Here is a 20077-nt window from a genome sequence, read left to right as displayed (position 1 = left end):
GGGTAAGTGGAGAAAACAGTTCTCGCGATTGGTTACCTGTTTCGTGATGCAGCTCGATTTTTGCAGGAATTCTCGGTCTCGTTTTCGTGCAACGAGCGAAGCACTACTGCGGAACCGACGCCAAGTTTTTCGGGTGCACCCTGTATAGTAAGGGTCGAGAAGAGCCCGCAGGAAACAGAAAAGAGGTGGAACGATTGCGGCCGATGGAAAAATGAGCGAGGAAGACGATGCAAACGGGTTGTCGGAAGCGTCAGGTGGGGTTTTGGGGGGAGGGTGGGCCGAGTTAGGGGGAGGGTGAGAGTGTCGAGCGCGATTCCACGATGGTGGGGAGAGCCCTCGGTATATGGAGTGCATGTACGGCGGCGCTGTTCGGTGGATTGGGGCGGCAGGTGGAAGAGGGGGGTGGTCCGACGGATACGAACGCGGATAGCGAATAGTGGCTCAGTTTGCTTTCGTTCGTCCTTGCGAAAGGTGCACCCAGCACGCATCGCCGCGAGGCCGACGCACGTTGCGAGTCGCCCGCTCTTCTCTATCTCTCGTGTGTCTCTCACCACGTAGTACATACTCTGGTCAGTCTCACTTTGCCTTCTACCGTCAACCGTGCGACACACTCTGTGGATTACCCTGTGCCCCCCGTCGAGAACACCCCTCCCCCTCTTACCCGTCATCGTGTGTGAATGTGCTCGTGATACTCCGAAGTTAGTGATAAGGAGGTATACTCTGACGGCGGTCGCCACGATTCAGTGTCCAGTGCCACTGCAGGATGAGCACCATGATACGAAGCTGGCTCCTGTGCAGCATCCTCTTCCTCGGATACGTTCAAGGTTGATCCTCTTATTTCTGTTTGCTATACACTGTCTTCGACTGCAAAGAAAGCATGTAGATCTGCACAGAGTTAAGGGAGACCCTATCAATTCAGAATTTGATTTGTAGACGTTCTCGCTCTGCTAACTACAGTCATTAGACATCATCATCTATGTTTGTTACCAAGGTATCCGAGGTACCAACCGTACCACTTCGAGCAATAATTGTGTGTAACTAATCACCAACCAGACCCACATTCCTCCCAGCTGTCTTCTTTACAGCCACGGACATGTACCCCCGTCTATCCGGTGCATCATCTGTGACGCTATGCGTGGAATTTTTTCTGCAACGTGGTTCGAGGATTCGGGTGCAACGCGAACTGTATACAAGGATTGATCAATTGTAATTTTATGAAGATTCTTTGGTGTTTTTTCTTGTAAGGCGATCTGCTCCTGAAAGGGTTGGTTCAAGATGTTTACGCACCTTGTTTTCTTGCTTCACGACGACGGACATGCACTTCTTGTAAATTAATCGTGATAGCTATGTGTTCAATAAACTTCTGGGTTAAAATAAATTGATACCACGTTCTAAATGGTTCAATTTATCTTCCGGTATGTTGAAATGAATGTTTTAAGAGTGGGACGTATTAATTGATTAACAAGTCGAATGAAATAACGCAGTGTCAGTAATCGTGGCGTAAAATAGATTTAGCGATCAGATTTTTGGGAATAGTGGCTGCGAAAGAGTGTGCCGAGTTGTCCTTCGATCGCGAACTTGACCCCATGATGCTCGGCCGGCATTAGATTTTCTTTGGCCGAAAGCCGCGCCAAGCATCGGTCACTATTATTTTTATCCTCCGCAGTGTCACGCTCTTATCGTGTCGCTAGCAGAGGACAGGCGAGGTGCGGGAAAACTGTTTAAACTTTTCGAATGTAGGGTAATGTTTCCAGGAGCAGGGCCCGGGAAAGTTTTCCGATGCGAGGTCAGGTCCTTTTTTTGTTTTTTGCTCTTCCCTAAGTATCCCCGCGAACGTATGTCCCCACGTGTGTTATCTCTGCCGAAATTCGGCAGCGTGTGCGGAAAAAGAACAGCGTCGTTTATTCTTCGACAAGCGTTCGAAAATGTGTGCGCACCACCCCGGATTCGCGCCGCGGAAACACTCGAGAGATTCAGCAGATTGCTCATCGCGCATCCGCCAACTCTCTCGCGCGACTAATGTGTTCGGAATTCCACCCTATTTTGCGATAGTGCCGGCGTGGCACACTTCCGTGCATCTTCTTCGATCATTGCGCCCCTATTCCGGGCGACGATCGACGCATTGCCAGCGATTTTATTTTCTCGAGAGTCGTTTTTGGTGCGTCCTCAATTTTATCCGCTCGTTCCTCGAGCTTGAGAAGGGCTCTCATCCTCTGAAGCAGTTTTGTTCCTTCGTTTGCCTTCTTACAACGTTTTTCGGCTCTGCACAATTGAACGATTGAACTGCACTATGCGTATTTATGTGTATGGTTTGATTTTAATCCTGCACTGGGGTGCAATCGCACCCCCTGCTTGTGTTTCACTGCAGAGTGCACATTTTGTTTTCAGTTTATAAAAATTTTATTAAAAGCAATTGAAAGTGTAGACGGGCATAGTTGAATTGTTTATTTAATTCTCTTTAATAAAATATAACGTTAAATGAGTAAAACTTTTACATTAATATACTGTTTCAAAATGGTCGAAAAAGTGCATCTCTCCCTAGGGCCTGGGATTAGATGCACTCCTAATTGGAGATAGACGCACTCCTTTATTTGTAGCCTCTTCTCCCTACTTCTATTCTTTTTTTTTCTCTAACACATATGTTACATAAATTAGTATACATCGTACGTGTTTCATAGAGCTATTTGAGGCATTCGGAACAACAAATCCAATCTTCTTTAGATGTGGTTGAATAATAATCTTGCAAACATTCGATACAATGATTATCAGAATCTTCAGGATCTTCTCTTTTTATAATTAATTAAAAAAGGGATGCTCTTGACGAAAACGACTGCATAGTATATTTCCCATAAATTACTGATGCGTCTATCCCTACATTGAGTGTTTTTCGAAACGAGATAATTTGCATAGGATAAAACGATGTAAATGACACGCGAAAAACAGTTAAAAATTGTCCAGTATTGCCACAATAAAAACAGGTGCATCTCACCCAATGGTGCGTCCATCCCGAAATTTTCATAAAGGAGAACCTTTGTCTGCGTGACTCTTTCTGAAATTTTATTGATTTTCATGGCGGTAGGTACGATGAGATTAAAACATTTGATTGAATACATATATAAAAAAGTACATATTTTTGAGATTCAAGGTAATCGAAGTTTTTTAAAAATGAGACCAAATATGTTCATTGCAACAGCCTTGTAGCTCGCGAAGAAACAAATTCAACGATATCTCGACCTTCACGTGACCTATAAACTATCGATCTCCCCGAGAACCAATGGCACGTCGTAGAATTTGACCTTACAATCCTCAACGTTGCGTATGTATCGAACATAAGAAAAAGCGCGGACTCATTCATCCAGCCGTATACAAGATCAACACGCGCGAAATTACAAAAAGAAAGCAATGCGAATCGATATCGATTGCGAAACTCGGTGGATAATTCTATTTCGCACTTATTAACTTCGTACTCTTATTCGCTCGGCGCCTGAAGTACCCGATCGAACCCATTGGGGGCTGTTCGCGAAGGGGATTCGCATTCGAAAAAAGGCTATTGTTAATGAAAAAAAAAGGAGTGAGAGAGAGAGAGAGCGCGCGCGAGAAGAGTGAGCATGGGAACCGTTCTTTTCATTAAGTCAAGTTTTCCCCCAACGATTCGAACACAGAGGGAAAGCGTCCTGAAAAAAAATCATAAAGCCCGCCTTCTTTTTGCCAGTAGGGGAATGATAATCAAAGCGCGGATTTCTAGTTAACTCTCGCTTTAGTTATTCAAAGCTCCCGGTTGCCTATAGTTAACCTTATCGTTGAACGGGCGCGAGGCGCGCTAAAGTACACCGTACGTATTTTTTCTCAGGATCGTTTCCCTTTATGTGGGGTTTCCATTCAAGGCTGGATCACGTGCTAAACGACACGGTGCATGAGGGTCCGTGCACACCGAGACACAGAGACTCTGCTCGGGAACGATCCTCTTTAAGCGGAAGTGCACGGCGTATTTTAAATTGTGGGGTTAAATTGTGTTGGAGCACGATGCGTTGACACGTGCGTTTTCTTCTATGTTATTATCCTATCGTTGCCACGCATTGTGTACCGAACGCGTTACCTTTACAGCCCTTCTTCATTTCAGAAAATCGCTTCCCCTTCGACTCGGTTTGTTTGCTTACTTTCAAGTATAGTGATTGTTGCCACGTTACCTGCTCACGGAAATTATGTACGGTATTACGGGCGTGCATCGTGTATACATAGAGTGTTCAACGTAGAATATTATTACGCGTAAACAACGATAAAATATTTTTTGTTAAACTTTCATCGACATACTCGTGAAACTGCTCTCGATTGAAATGGGAGAAAATACGACACGATTTGAATGATATTTGCTTGACGTACGATCAAACAATCGAACCAACAATATTTTACTCGCTTGTTTTCGTTTAATACATAAATAATAATCAACGACACGACAACGTGTTCGCATAAGTACTACGATGCATCAAAATATTCGCGTATGCATTATTCATGATCAGATCGTGAAATTGTGCCAGATTCTCTATCGATTATTATTCTGTCAAATACCTTCTAAAAATTAGACTGGTCGAATGAGCCATCGATGAAACCAAGATCTTCATTTTATAATAACTGAAATAAAATGGTAATCCTTCCTTTAATTATTCCAACAAGGTAAAAATAATACATAAACGTTCTTATATTCATTTAATCCTTTCACTGGTTCGAATTGTATCTACTCATTTTTGTAATCAATGCATAAAATCCGCAGTCTAGTAATAACAATGCAGTAGATCTACAAAAATGCATAACTCGCGTAATTTTGATCGTTTTCACTTGAAAAAAATCATGCGTGCGCCTGAAGTATCCACAAACCTGTGTGCAAAATCCCAATCCAAAAGGTTTGACAGTTCGTCCGAGAAAATTCCTGAAGATCGATGAAAAAGTGGCACGCAAATCCAGAACACTCCCTTAAGCACAGGACTTCGTTCTCTCGGCGGATAATTGAAAATTTTCAATTGTCATTTCCGTCGTTTGGCAAAAAGGCAATCAACGGGGTTTCTCTTAGGAGTACATCGTTAACAATGTCTCGCTAACGGGCGAGAAATTCTCCGTTTGGTTGAACTGCATTCCACGTAACCGGCGCGGCGCGGGTTCGTAACAGAGCATAAAGCTGGAACGAATTTTCGTCTCGGTACACTGTCCTCCGGGGATTTTCCTTTGGTACAGACGCGCAGATTGATTTTTAACGCAGCCATTTGTCCGAAATCGAAGTCGGTTACGCCGTGCCGCGTACTGCTAAAAAAATGAAAGTATTTTCACGGTCGCAGAGGGGATGTGCGCGCACTGACACGACGGTTAAATGATTTCGGTCGTGTGCCGTTCGAAAGACAGGTGGATATTGATGCAGGGAAATGATTGCGGAATTGACACGCTGGGATGGAAAACAACCGACGTGGTAAAGCGAATTCATGTCCCTTTGTGCTGTCGCGCTATCGTAATTTTCGCATTTATCATCGGCGCATAACGGCCGTGCGAGAAATTCACCATAGTATTCTCCTTCTGATAGTATGACCAGTGAACAGCGGATCTTTATGCAAAATGACAATTTTTTCCACCTGGATTGCGACTAACTGGAGTGAGATAGAAATTTATTTTCTTTCAAAATGTATTTAATCCCGAAATTTTTCTAATGTTTTTATTGTTTTAAATTATGCCTACTAATTTTTGTCATGAACGCAGAAAATGTGGCCCAAGAAAAACTGTCTGCACCAATCACAAGAAACGGAAGCTCTATTCCTCTTAGCAGTCGATTTTTCACCAAAAATTGCTGGAACATTATTCGCAATGTTGTTCACATTATTAAATATGTTGGTATGTAATCAATTTCTACACACTTAAGTATTGTATGAGATACAATGGAATTATTCTCTCCGACTGCATAGAGTTAGTGATTTTAATAAAATGACATTTTTTTCTATTACACTTTCTCGGTTATGTGAATCTTTCTGAAAAGATTCCGGACGCGAATTTCTGCGACCGGAAATTTAGATTAAACGCTCCGAGGTCGTGCCTGCACCATCTTGTTTCTCGATTGTGTTCGTAAGACAAGCGTAGTCCGACTCTCGCGATCTTAATCCACTTCCTAGGACTCGAGTAATTTTTCTCCGATGTAATCGCCGCCGAGATATCATAACCACTTTGCCTGATATCATCAGAAGTTATATATTCGGTAGAGTCTGCAGACTGTGAGAGCTGGCACTCACCAATTCGGCTACACGTGTTCACATTTTTCACCACAACCATACTCTCGCGCAGAACCCGTTGCGGCGAAACTATTACGTCCAAGAAAAATTTCAATACCTTTCCCATTTATGATGCTGCAATAAAAAGAATTCTCGTGATAGATAATTTCTGGATGCGCAACAAATTTTTTAAAAATATTTTTATTGAAACAGTCTTTATGAAGAACATTGAAAAATTTGTTTCGTCAACGAATCTTCCACAGATTTGATGATTGAAGTCCTTCGAAGAATAATTCTTGTGAAAGCAAATATGTACACGAAGGTCTGTTAACTGATGTAATTACTTTCCATTTTTCCGGACAGCGGCAGAGCAGAGTCGTTACAGGAAACGACAGAAGCACAGAATTAACGAAAGAACTTGTTTGCAATAAAAGGAAGTACTAAAACTAACGGGGGTAAGGAAGCGGCATCTGACGTTGCCAAGTTCCCCCGCTAAGTTCGTAATAATTGCGGAATTTATTCATCAGCAGTTACTATTACGCTGAATAATCCGTTTTGTCGTCTACCAAATTATTAGAATGGGTTGTCGATGCTCTTGCAAATTGTTTCTGCGAACTATTCCGAAAATTCCATCAAATGCGTCTAACCAGTATCTTTTCGACATTAATTCTCATAATAATAATATCCTCTCAAAATAGCAGATCACGGAGAAGATCTTTAAAGAGCTCCGACTTTTTTCCATTTTCCACGAAATGAATTTTGATATCGATAAAGCATCGCCGCCGGATAGATTCTATCATGATTTCGAAAAATATTTCTTCCACGATTTGGATAAGTTCGGCTTTACTTCACGCACTAAAGCGTACAATCCTTTTTAAGTTTCTTATCTTTCCAGACACTTTGCGAGCGGCTTTCCCCTTCTTTATCTAACTTTTTTCGATATTCCGTGCTCTTTTTTCCACGTGAATGCGGTCGCGTTTGAAAATCGTTCGAATGCACATTCAGAAAATTGCTGCCTCCTTAAGTAAGCTTTGCGTTGGAACAGTAACTAGTAACGGTAAGCCACCAGATTACTTGTTTCCCATTGCTCGACAAAAAGAGGTAACATCGCTATAACCGCTCGAAGTAGGAATATAAAATTTCTGACCGTGTCTGTATCCACGTTGCTTCTGTTTTTCAATTACGCGGTCATTTCTAACAGCGAATGATCTTTAACGGAACTCTATAATCACTTCATACGTGAAATGACCGGTTCCAGATTTTTTAATTTAAACTTATTGAAATAATAAAAATGATTTCATAAGAACTGATTGTCTAGATATTATTACAGTCTTGTCATTTTTATAAGGCAGCATGTACCAGCTACTTTTAAAGCTCGGTGTTAATAAATGAATAACAGACGTAAGTCGGTGCAACCAGAGGGTTCTTTGAAACCGATGCACATTCCTGTGCATTTCGCGTTTAGGTTCGCCGCCGCAAAAACGAACACACGTCAGAAACTAAAACTGGAGTGTTTTAGTTAGTAGCACATAATCGTGGAGTTTCGTTGATTAAATTATATTAATATCGGACGGCCGGCAACTCCGGAAGCCTTTCAAAGAGAGAAAGTTTATCTCTCTCCCGCCCTCGTCCCAGAAACGCGAAACAGCAAAAGGGCAGAGTGAACGAAATTAAATAACATTTCTTTCGTTTATGCATGGGGTGTGTTTCACGTAATAGGGAGAAGGAAAAAAACGGATTCATGCAAGTTTAAATTAAAGCCCCCGCCTAGCGGCCGTAAATAGGAAATTTAGGTCACACTAAATTTTTACCCCTGGGATCGTTGAAAATTTGCGTCTCGCATGAGCAAGCGATGCCCGGTAACGAAGCGAGACGGCTTGTTTTAATAGAATGTAATGCTTCGGAACAACTGCGATTGCCGTCGTAAGAAAAGGAACTTGGCAACTGGACAGCGAAGGATTTTGGTCATTCCGCCGCATAGTTAAACGGTCAACGTAATTCGTTGTAATACTCTCTCTCGCACCCGCGAGACAGCAGGAACTGTGCACTATCAGCGTTTTCTTCCCTCTACTAATTCCAATTTAAAAGTAGTTAATGATGCACTACTTACCAACTTGCTGCTGCGCTAATTTCTTTAAATCTCCGTATCCGAAAGTCGTATTTGGCACACCTCGTTTTGAACATTCGAGTATTAACACTTTATCCTTTTTAAATGAAATTTTGTTCCGAGGTAACGCGGTTTAATCATTTCTCTTGCCATTTAAGAGGAAATTATCAAGCTGTCCACAAAACTGGGGAGTGCTGATGAAATTTTTATATAAATATTTAATGTTACTTAATAGAAGCTCACATCTAGATTTCTCTAGATTTTTCAGTGTATACAGGGTGGTCCACCGAAATATCTCCTTTATTTCTGATGACATAACAAATGTTTTTAATATCAACTGGAATATGCAAGAAAAACAATATATATCTACATGAAAAAAATATGGATGACCTTGAAAACTAGAAAAATTATCTGGAGAAAAAAATAAAAATTAAAAAACATTCACCTTGTGATACCATTTACATTGCATCAAAAACAGATTGTTATGTCATCACAAATAAAGGAGATATTTAGATGGTTGCATTTAGGTGGACCACCTAATAAAATGATATTTGTATTAATCGTGTATAAGACTTTGGGCCGTCGTTTAAATTTTGGCTTGAAATGAATTCGCTCCTGCCCGGAATACTAAGACGAAATACGAAACTACGTGCTCCCGAAGCATTTGTCGCTTACATTATTATCGTATGGTGTTACAACAGTTAAGCGTTGCAATGAAGATACACCGTTGAACGTTATAGTTTACCAGCGAGAAGTTTAGCCGGCGAAGTAGTTAGGCTCAAGTCAGTCGTGGTCGCTTTTGAGATACGTGTCGCCATTGTTTTCCTAGGTGTGCGTAAACGCGTAATTAACACATCTACGAATAGGAGTTAGATTAAGCACTTCGTAGGAACGTAAATTAAGGTATTGTTCAAGAGCCACGCAGAATTTGTGGAACGCGGAAAAAATATTTCACCAAGAATAGAAAATAAACGGGAACAAAATTGATTCACACGATTTCCGATATTTTCCTGAAAGTGTCTTCATTTAATAAATCAATGTGTTTAATGTTGTGAGCTGCTGTTGAAACTAGGTGAAACGCTACATTGTCGGTAATTAAAGTGTTATGGAACGATCATTAATCTTCGCAAATGTCCAAATATGGCTATTATTAAATATGTACGTCGGGGCCCGACACTCTCCTCCATATGTGTTTAACGTATCACAGTGGTTCCCAATTAAACAGTTGCGATATTAATTCTCGCATTAAATTTTAATATTTAAACTATGCTATGTGTTCCGTCGCTATAAAGTATCATCCAGTGTGGCACACTTATAGTGCTCAATCGAAAATGAATTTGTTGTTCATTATTTCAGAGGTTAAGCGTAGCTTCTGAATATGCAGTTGCGAATTTACTCGGATTATAAAGGTGAATACGTGCATATAACGTTGCATTATTTATGCTCTCAATTGCTCTCGAATATACATGTTCGTGATTATTATGTAATCCATAGAGAACATTTTTGCAATGGAAAAAGAATCAGACCTTTCAAGGGAGTACAGAATTCTTAGAACACCCTGTATACAGGTCTTGCACTCCAAATTCACCCTTTTGCAAGTCAAATACACCCTTTTGCAAATCAATCTCATCCTTTCGCTAACCAATCTCACCCTTTTGAGAATCAATTTGACTCTTTTGCAAATCAAATTAAACCTTTAGCAAATAAACTATTTTGAAGTGTTTCTGTTAAAAAATAAAAAATTCTTTATTGCAAAGGTGTACATCAAAAACGTATTTAAAAGTAATTGCCAATTCATCAAGTTTGTAATGTATGAGTACTGTGTGTAGATATGAATATTCGCTGTAGCAGTTTTCTGATTAATAAAGTTTCAAAATGAAAGTACATATGTATTTATTGAAGCGTATTAAGTTTACCTCGCAGTAATGACACCGTTCACGTGTGCCCATGGTGACTTCTTCTGAACTCGAGGGAGATGCTTTCAAGTGTAATTAATTTTTTGATCTGCAAAAGGGTGTGGAATTGGACTGCAAAACCTGTAAATGCAGTAAAACCGATATCGTCGGGAGCGTTTCGGCAGGTTTGAAAAAATCGAGACACCCGTTGAAAATGAATGTTCCACCGTGCTCCCGTCCATGGTTAAACTTCATTTCCTGGTCCTCTCCCTTGACTTTCTCCTCGTCGCTCGAGGCGACGGTATTATGCTTGCGATGTCATTCGCGAAAAAAATGGGACGAGCGTCGCGGCGCCGGTGCACGCGGAATTTCATCCGTGTTTGTGGGTTACTCGTAGCCCAGCACCGTCTTAGACGATGCAGTCGCGGTGCATCCCCCCCGTTAACCCCGTCATTCGGCTGCGGAGTGCATTCAACGGGTGCAAGCCGTACGCGATTCCCTGTTTCCTGGATCTCCCATGTAAATCTGGCGTGTAACGTACCGGGCCACTTTGTTCCTACGGAAGTTTATTAGTTTTGTTATTTCCATCTGAAAGGACGTGGTTCGCTAACGAAGCTGCGCGACAGGGGCTTTGCCACCCAGCCAATCCGGCACTTCCTTCCTTCCTGATACGATTACCATTATCGCGGAGATTGTAAAGAATAGTTATGGAAGACGTTACTCGGTATTAGAAGGATTATCGGGAGGAATTACGCCGCGGAAGGATTCCGACGGATCCCAGGGACGAACGGAAACGCGTGCACCAGTTAGGCACACGTCGCGTTTCTTGGACACGTCGGTGCTTCTTAACACTAAACCCACCAATGTCAGATGACCAGTTTTATGTTGCACAATTATCGAAATTATAGAAATTCATTTAGGGAAAATAATGGAATATATTTCTTCATCCAAGCATCTTTTATAGTGAAAATTGCGGATAGTCTTAATAGACTTGGTGTTGCCATTTTTATAAGGCAACATTTACCAGACACTTTTAATGCTTAATTTTTAGTCAGCTTCATTTTTAATCATCTCCGCTAGCAAGATACTATTTTCAAAAATGTAGTTACGGTTGAAGAGTAATTTGTTATATTTCATTGATCAGCTTCATTGATCAGCTTCATTTTTAATCGTCTCTGCCAGCAAGATACTATTTTCAAACATGTATTTAGGGTTGAAGAGTACTTAATTTGTTACATTTCATTGATTTATACATTCTATTACATCTTTTAGTATCTATGATAAACATGGTCGCTCACAGGGTGCACTATCTGGGTCAGCTGTTTGTAAATATCTGTACTCTCATTCGGAGAAGCGTTTTCACAAACTGTGATGGTTTCTAAATATACGCGAACGACCGAAATTTTCCGAGGCTTGTAAAATCTGCTTGGAAACATAGCCCATTGGCACTATAATTCTATTTTCAGCGCGGCTGAAACTGGGCTAATTCAATGTTCACGCGGAACGGAATTAATTATCGAACCCATGATATTTAATCCTTATATTGGACCGTTTGCTCGTCTTTGAGTGTCCCTGTTCCACTGCGTTTAATTAACATTGCGACGCGAAAGAGTTATGCAATTTCCCCGGGACTAGGTCAAAGCTGACTTTCCCCCGGTTGACTTCTTTTCTGTCGGTGAACGAGGCAAGGATGCGCCTAATTAACCTTATTTTCATTGTTCTAATCACTCGCGCCATTCGCGCGTCGTCTTGTTTATAACTGGCGAAAAATAGAAATGCGACCGGTTTCCCTACCGAACGTGTAAACTTTCGCTGATTTATTCGAGCGAGAGACATAGTTCGAAACAAACTGCATCGGCGAGTGCAGAGCACTTCGCACTATGTTTGTTAATGATGAACAAACTAAAAACATTTTGACAAATCGGTAGCAAAAACTACAGCGTAATTAGAAGTGACGAAGTCATGACAAATGTATAAACAAGATTACAGTTCTTTCAATTTTATTATATTTAAGACAGGCACAAAAATCCGTTTACGTAACATCAGAAAGTTGTATCGTCGTTAATGATTTCAATGAAATGAAAGAGATTCATCTAATAAAAACTAAAATGTGTTTCGAACGTCACCGGCGAATTTCTGCCATAAACGCAGAAAATCCGCAGTTCTAAGAATTATCATTCCGCGTTTACGCTCGCGCGTTAGCGGCTATAATGATCCGCAAACGATAGAGACGTCATCGACAGTTGTAATAATTGTGGTAAGGTGTAATTACATTATACGGCGGTGCAAATGACCGCGTTCGCGGCACTGTTGCCCTTTACATTGTAATTTCAGCTAGTAATAGAGTGTGTACGTTAATCCCCGTTGCAATTGAGGTTTCGTGCGCATTACTACGCTTATTAGAGATGATCAGCTTTAATAGAAGCGCAGGAATTTTAATTATATTGTGGCCGTTGTATCGCGGGCACATTCAAACACTCGCGCTACTAAATCACGAAACAGCGCGGCCAATCTCTAATTGCGGTCGATCTCTAAAAAGCTCTAATAGCGCAGCAGTTCGCCCAACGCGAATTTCTTTGAATCACGCGCGATCCAGTTCCGGTCGGGTGGAAGTATGCAAACATAAATTGTTCTCGCTTTTCTGTGTTGAATTTTAGGGTTCAACGTCGTTGGAGAACATGAGCGATAATTCTTTAATTATTGATTCATTTTTATATGAACGCTTTGCACTCGGAGCTCTTTCAACTCGAAAATTAAACATTTCTTCCGACCTAGGATATTTCCATTGCCTATGATTTTTCAAATTTTATGGATACGAAAATTGTGTCAAATCGACACGAGGGACGGACGAAGGTTAAAACAGCTATTTTGAATTTTAATGTAAATTCGAGACAGTGGAAGATTGAATAAAAATGGAGCAGCCAATTAGTCCTGAAGTAGCAACGCGCGAGTTATACGGTTTTCAAGCGAGGAATTCGCTGGCGCGCACGTAAATACTTGAGGTGAGCTATGCAAGAAAGATCTAGGCTATTCTGAACGGCTTGAAGTCCGCATAATTAATTAGAAATATGTATCTCCTGGATCCCGAAATGTGTGGAAAGTGTACAAATTACGAGAACGTATTAAAGGTTCTAAACGACGGTGAACCGGTGTTTGTTAGATTAAGAAGCCGTTGGCTGCGGACGTTAAGTGTGCCGGATCCCGTCAGCGAAGAAGTTATCGTTGACTTAGTTAAGTTATATACCGTCTAGCTAGCTAAACACATGAACAGCTGAAAACTGTTGTCCATATATTCGAACCTGTATAAACACGGAAACATATCAGCTTGGCTTTTGATAAGCAGACCGCGCAAGTTCGTGCATATATTGTTAAGCCGCGAATCTCTATGCAAATTCTCGTTTTCGTAGATTCTTTTATAAGAATCGGGATTCGGGCGAAATTTATTTCGATGGCTGAAAGCTTTCTCACGATAATCGTCCCGATTAAGTGAAAGATAACCCTTTGCTCTGCGAATTATTTTTCAACTTCGTTGCCAACAACGCCCTACTATTTTGAGCGTTTTATTTGAAATTTAGGTTTCTCAACATTTTTCATGCGGTGCAAATTTTATTTCAAATAAGGTCGTACAAAGTTCTACGAGCATGGGATCGATCTTTCAGTTGCCTGAAAAATCGCAAAAGATCATAGAACATGCCATAAAACTTATTCCAAATGATAAAAAATTGGCTTTACGAATGACCTAATACATTTTAACGAAGTGTTGATAAACAACAACGATTTTGACCGACAATGAATTTGACCGACAACGAATTTGATCCACGACTTGAGACAACCACTGTATGATAATACTGTATGATACTGCATACTGTGGTCGTCTCAAGTCGTTGTGAATCAAATTCGTTGTCGGTCAGATTCGTTGTTGGTCAGATTCGCTGTCGGTCAAAATCGTTTTCGATTAAAGAAGTTATCGGCCAAAGTTATTGTCGGTCAAATCTGGAGTCGGTGAAACCCGTGTCGGCTAAATTATATACCGTCTGAAAATTTCATTGAAATTGATTAATTGGTTTACGAATTATAAACGATCAAAACTGGTAAAAAGGCCGAAAATCTTGAAGAATTGCAATTTTTACCACTTTTGATCGTTTATAATTCGCAAACCAATTGACTAATTTCAATAAAATTTTCACAGCATACATATATAATTCATACCAGTTGATCAGACAAATCTTTTGAATTTTCGTTATTGGCCCAGCTAAAAAAGTTGTAAAAATCAATTTTTACTATTGTTTTTACAATTCCGTCCAAATGCATTTTTTCAACATATTTTGTACACATCATTTACTAAACTAATTATTCCAGCCTTACAGAGAAATTGAAGTCGTTTGGTCCATTCATAAAAAAGTTGTTCTGATTTAAAGTGTGTGGAATCAGTTACGCTCCTTACTGTACTTAAGGATGTTCTGAAGCTATATAAAAAAACGCAACAAAATTTTTGAAAATGTGACAAGATACAATTCTTACTAAATTAATGCAATTACCAAAGTTTGGGTTCGATGCACTGCACCGTTTAAGAATTATAGCAACTTAAAGTTTGCACATTTTAACACGTCTTGTTATGGAGAATTCATAAAATTCCACTTCAAACCCTATTTAAACCTTGAAAAAACGCAATTAGAAACTCCAGTTTCTTTTTATATGTAGTAAAAATTATGTGATTGATTATGTTCAAAATTTATTAGGATTCACTAAACAGTTACAGAGCAAAAAAATTATAAACTGTTACAAAACGTCAAATTTATTTTGTTGTCTTTCACTAGCATGGAAACCAGGGGGTGCAAGCTGTAATGGAAATATTTCAACCACTATGTTGCCCCCCCGGTTCATAGGCGGCGTTGGTGTCGCTGCAGTTTTTGCGTGCGTATGCCTATCGCCCAGAAGCTATACGAGAGTCATTCTTTGCGATACATATACCAAAATTTTCGATGGTTTTATAAGATCGTCGGTGGGCCAATCGGCTAAAGAGTTGGACTGCCAAGCGGTAGACCGAGGTTCGAATCCTGTTGGGGTAAACAGTTTTTTTCCAACCGTCTACCGCTTTTTATCTATATATACTGTCATTAGTTCGCCCCTGGATCATAGGCGGCGCTAAAATACTGGTCAGATTTTTAACACGGCAGCTTACCCCCCCTGATGGAAACGCGACAAGCGTAGACCACTGAATATAGTTACAGAGGGTACAGTATTCGCAAAAGTTTAATGTTAAATAGACTCATGAATGGCTTTCATTGCCATGTATTGATGGATTTCTAATTTCTTGTACTTTTGTCTCCCATTGTACCTCCAGAACATCCTTAACCACTTCGTTATCACGGACGTGTTATGTCGCGACGCCGATACCCGTTCGTATAAGATCACAGACGAGTTATGACGCGACGCCGACACTGTTTGTACAGATCACAGACGTGTTACCTCGCGACGCGATGCCACGGATGTGTTATCCCGCGACGCAATAATACCGTTCGCGCGACGCTACAGACGACATATTTCGCGTGCTTCATTATTACATGGGCTTTTTCGAAAAAATGTTACGCATGGACTTGCTTGCTAGACAACAAGTGCATTATAATTTTTCTCGTCGAGCAATCGATCCACCCTGTTGAACGGATCAGAGCGAGGGCTCGTTAATTCCGCCGAAAAAAGGAGCATTGCGCAAACTCCTTTTGTCGCGCTTGAACGATCTGTCTCCTGGCTATCTCCGCCGGTCAGGTTTACGTTACGTCTCGAATGAAGCTATCAGGTCAGTGATTAATCACGGTGCATAGGAGGCGAACGCAGAAACTCGACTGAAAATAGTGTCCGGTCCCGGCGATCGATTTGGTTACATCGTTATTCAAAGTGTCGGGAAAGTACGGTCAAAGTATTCTCGGTCGGCGGGGCGGCCCGGCAAAAAGGAACACTGAAAGTAGAAAAAGAGAGAGAGAGAGAGAGAGAAAAATAGGTGAAAAGAAAAAAAATAGCTAGGGGTAGGGGGAGGAGGGTGGCGAGAGGAGTTAACGTTTCGAAGTCAGCCGCACGCGCATACTTAATCACCGGCCGTTAACGAAAATTCCTCGGGACCGGGAGCTTCGCCACCGCGGATCTTGATTAAGAGGCGTGCATTTAAGGCTCGAAAGGACATTTTACCGGAATAGTAAGTGGTGCACTCAACGGATGCGACGGCACCGTTCGGTTAGCGTGGTGGATGCGTCCAAAGTAACTTGTGTTATCGAACAGGAGTGAGTCGAGCCCAATCATAACTAACAAGTTCGCCTCCTCTCGGAATATTTGTTCGTGGCCTCTGACAGACTCTAAACATTTTACCGATGTCAGGTAATTTCACAGGTTCCATTCGGCTCCTCGCTGTGGACGCATACACTTGAAGAGAATGAAATAAAACCGATTTTTGCATCGTTGAAAACGGGAACTTTAAGCAGCGTGTATTTAACTTTTAACAGTTAACAATTGTAACAAAGCAGAGATGAAGGAGACGAAGCATCCACAAGATATAGAATTAACTATACCTTCATGGTAGATTATACGGGTGTGCACACACTGAAATTAGAATGCACCGTGTCCGGTTTTCTTGTCTTGTGTGCGAAAATTGAGTGTAACGTGACTCCCGGTCAAGGGAATTTGCAACACGTTTGCGTAGGCGAAGTGCACACGTAGAACATACTTTAACGGTCGCTTCTTCAGCGTGCTAATGTACCAAATATTTTGACTTGCGCTTAATACACATAACGAATTGTTATCCTGGGCTTTGAATTTGATTAACGCGCGCACTATCGCATCGCGAGAATGGATACTGCTGAATGTAATACTCGACGCGTATACACAGTGCAGCACAAGTGCATCCATCGTTTAATTAAATTTATTACGTCATAGTTCTTTCGAGTGATTAATGATGGGAATCTTTGGAAACTATAAATTGAACACGTTCGTCAGGGACGCTGATACTTTTATTAATGAATGAGAGAAATACAATTTCAAATATCGTTAATTAATGTTCATAAGTGTTAATGATTGTTAATAGAATTTTGCATGAATAATTTAAAGTTCATTGACATTGGCAGGTAATAAAACAACTCGATACCAGCAGTTACTGTTCGTATTAAATTGTAGATAGATGTAAATATATTAAAAAACAGTTTCCAGGACGCAAATTTTTGCGTGAAAAGGGTCTCTCTAAAATTTCGGCCCACTGTGCCACGAAAAGTTGGCCAGCCTCCGTTCGAGCAACAAATTTGACGCGGTCTGAATTTCCCTATTGTCGTTGGCTGCCACAATAGTTTTTAATTTAGAGAATAAAAAATGTGACAACAAACTGGAAAAACTCTAGTCCAGTTCCCGCAGTACAGCCGGTTTTAAAATCAGTCTTTTATTACTGTTATCGCCATTGTAAAAGTAATGGAAGAGTATTCGACGATTTACGCTTGTGTACTTCGAGTATTTTCTCCCGTATTTTTCCGCTGTTTACAGTTTTGCTCAGCAAACGGTGCATGTATGAACTTCGACATATAAAAATACAGATAAATATTTACGCTGAAATCGCGAGAAATATACACAGAGAGTGCGGCAAGGAAAAAATTAATTGGAACAAATAAAACATGTTCCTCAGAATTTTATATAAGTGATATTACAAGGATTATTTACAAATTTTTAATCGAACAATGTGTACCAATATGGTCTGATTATTCCTTCGAAAAATTTCTAGTTAGCCAAACAATTCTATCGACATTTTTCACGGACGCTTAATTGCTTGCGTTTAGTAGTTTCTTGAACGTAAACTCTTTTCTTGCTGGAAGCACAGTTTTTACTTTGCTAGTTAAGTCGCCCTATAAAAGTCCAATAGAATAGAATTAAACTGTGCGACCAAGAATTCAGGATACGAGCAATTACAACTCTTGGACAATAAAAAGTCTGTTCACTCCGAGTCGGCGACTTTTCCGTCAGTTATAGAATATTAAGAGTAAATTATTTTCGATGAAACAGGGGTAACCTGGCTGAGTGCAAGCAGTATCACCCACAATTTATTTTCACATAAAGAATAAGTCGTGTCGAGTTGCCGTTGATGGGGATCGAAGCTAGTTTCTTCTCCGTACTCGAAGTACAAGAACAAGACCCTCGATATCACGTCAGAGAATGTAGAAATAGCTGGAAGACAAATTGCTGGAGTAGCTGTTCGGTCATATCAGAGCGTCGAGGAAGTTCTTGGAGCGCAACTTTTTTCCCCACATCATGGACCAGGCGAGTTTAGAGACACACACTCTCTCTCTCTCTCTCTCTCTCTCTCTCTCTCTCTCTCTTTCTCCCTGTATGTCTTCCTCACTTCAATTGATTATCCCCAACGGGTTCTGGTTTATGCAGCGTATCTGCGCCAGTACATACATAATACCTAATTTTAAATACTGTGTCCTTTGGATTCGCTGTGGCGTTTTCGGGAGAGGCTATTATTAATCCTCGTGCAGGGATTGTACGGCGAAGAAACAATGGCTCATTCGAAGGCTGCATTGTTGCTTTTTGCAGAAGATATAATAATACAGTATTTTATCGATAAATGTCCCAAATGTCTGACCGACAATTGTCCCAGAGCTATCCCCACCCCTACGGGGTTTACCCGCTTGAGGGGCCAAGAAGTTCCAGAGGCCTCGGTCGCTGAGAAGTATGACATCATACGGCTCGGGTATATCGGTGAGACCACACTAATCCAATGACAAAACTTCTTTATCTTTCATTATTTATTGATGGGACTTTGACCAACATATTCGTGACATTTTTCTAGTGAAAATAATACCAAATATGATATAATTCCGATAATATTCACTTGTTAAATGAACGATGAAAGTTTCGAACGCAAGGAGGAACAGCGTATGGGAAGTTCTTTGAACTGCATCTCTTTCTTTGCGTCGAAAACTTTCATCATTCATTACACGAATAAATATAATTGTGTAATTATGTCATATTTGGTATCATTTTCATTAGAAAAATGCCACGAATATTTTGGTCAAAGTTCCGTCAAAAAACAATGAAAAATAAAGAAGTTTTGATATTGGATTAGTTATGTTTACACTTGTCGACGACCGAGGCCTCTCGAGCTCCGCTGTCCTTTTCTACGTTCGGCAAAAGTCAAAGAATAGTATCCCTGGCGGATAATTGTCCCTGAGCAGATCCGTGTTGGGGACAATTATCGATAAAATACTGCGCCGGCATTCTTTTCAGATTAGAATACAGTAGCTAAGTTTTGTCTTTTTCGAACAAAATTTCTGTATTTTAAAAACTTCCCCGTGGAAGTGTTCGCAGTGGTTAATAAAAACATTCAAGCACCGCGGAAGTTTTACTGCAACAACTTGGTAAGGTGTTTGGTGAAAGCTGTACACTTTTTTTGTACCTCTCTTTTTTAAATGGCGCTTTTGAACGTCCATAAATATTCATGCTTTAATATTTTTATAAAAGAATTCGGAGCAAATAAAATGTTACTTTCATGAATATTAAACTGAAACTCCATTATACTTAAATACAATTTATATTCAATATTGTTTTTCGTTTTAATACAAATCATCCTGTGCTCTGCTCATTTGGTGGTTCAAAAAATAGTATAATGTCCCTTGTCTCGGGGATCCTACGAACTGTAGATCCTTAGGAGTGTGTGTCTATGATAGCGGTATAAATGAGTGTGTTCGTGGGGAGATCGTTTTCGGGGATTGGGATGCGGCTCAGAGTGTTGCGTGTCGTGAGTCGTGAGAGCGTGAAGAGTCGCGCGAGAGGTCGAGTTTATATCATTTGTTTCTTTCATT

At 40.5% G+C, this 20077-nt stretch overlaps 1 protein-coding gene across 4 annotated transcripts in view; it reads left to right on the top strand.

Annotated features, from left to right (window-relative positions):
• Positions 1-439: 439 nt before the first annotated feature.
• Positions 440-20077, top strand: part of LOC143214328 (uncharacterized) — a 404553-nt gene continuing 384915 nt past the window's right edge. For all 4 annotated transcript variants that reach the window (XM_076435226.1, XM_076435223.1, XM_076435225.1 and 1 more), the window contains exon 1: positions 440-824. In XM_076435226.1, coding sequence (XP_076291341.1) covers positions 764-824 — 61 coding nt within the window. In that variant the 5' untranslated portion in view covers positions 440-763. The remainder of the gene's footprint in view (positions 825-20077) is intronic.

This window comes from Lasioglossum baleicum, chromosome 12 (assembly GCF_051020765.1).
Source record: "Lasioglossum baleicum chromosome 12, iyLasBale1, whole genome shotgun sequence".
In the NCBI taxonomy this organism is placed as follows: domain Eukaryota; kingdom Metazoa; phylum Arthropoda; class Insecta; order Hymenoptera; family Halictidae; genus Lasioglossum; species Lasioglossum baleicum.
This window is presented reverse-complemented; position numbering and strand designations above follow the sequence as displayed.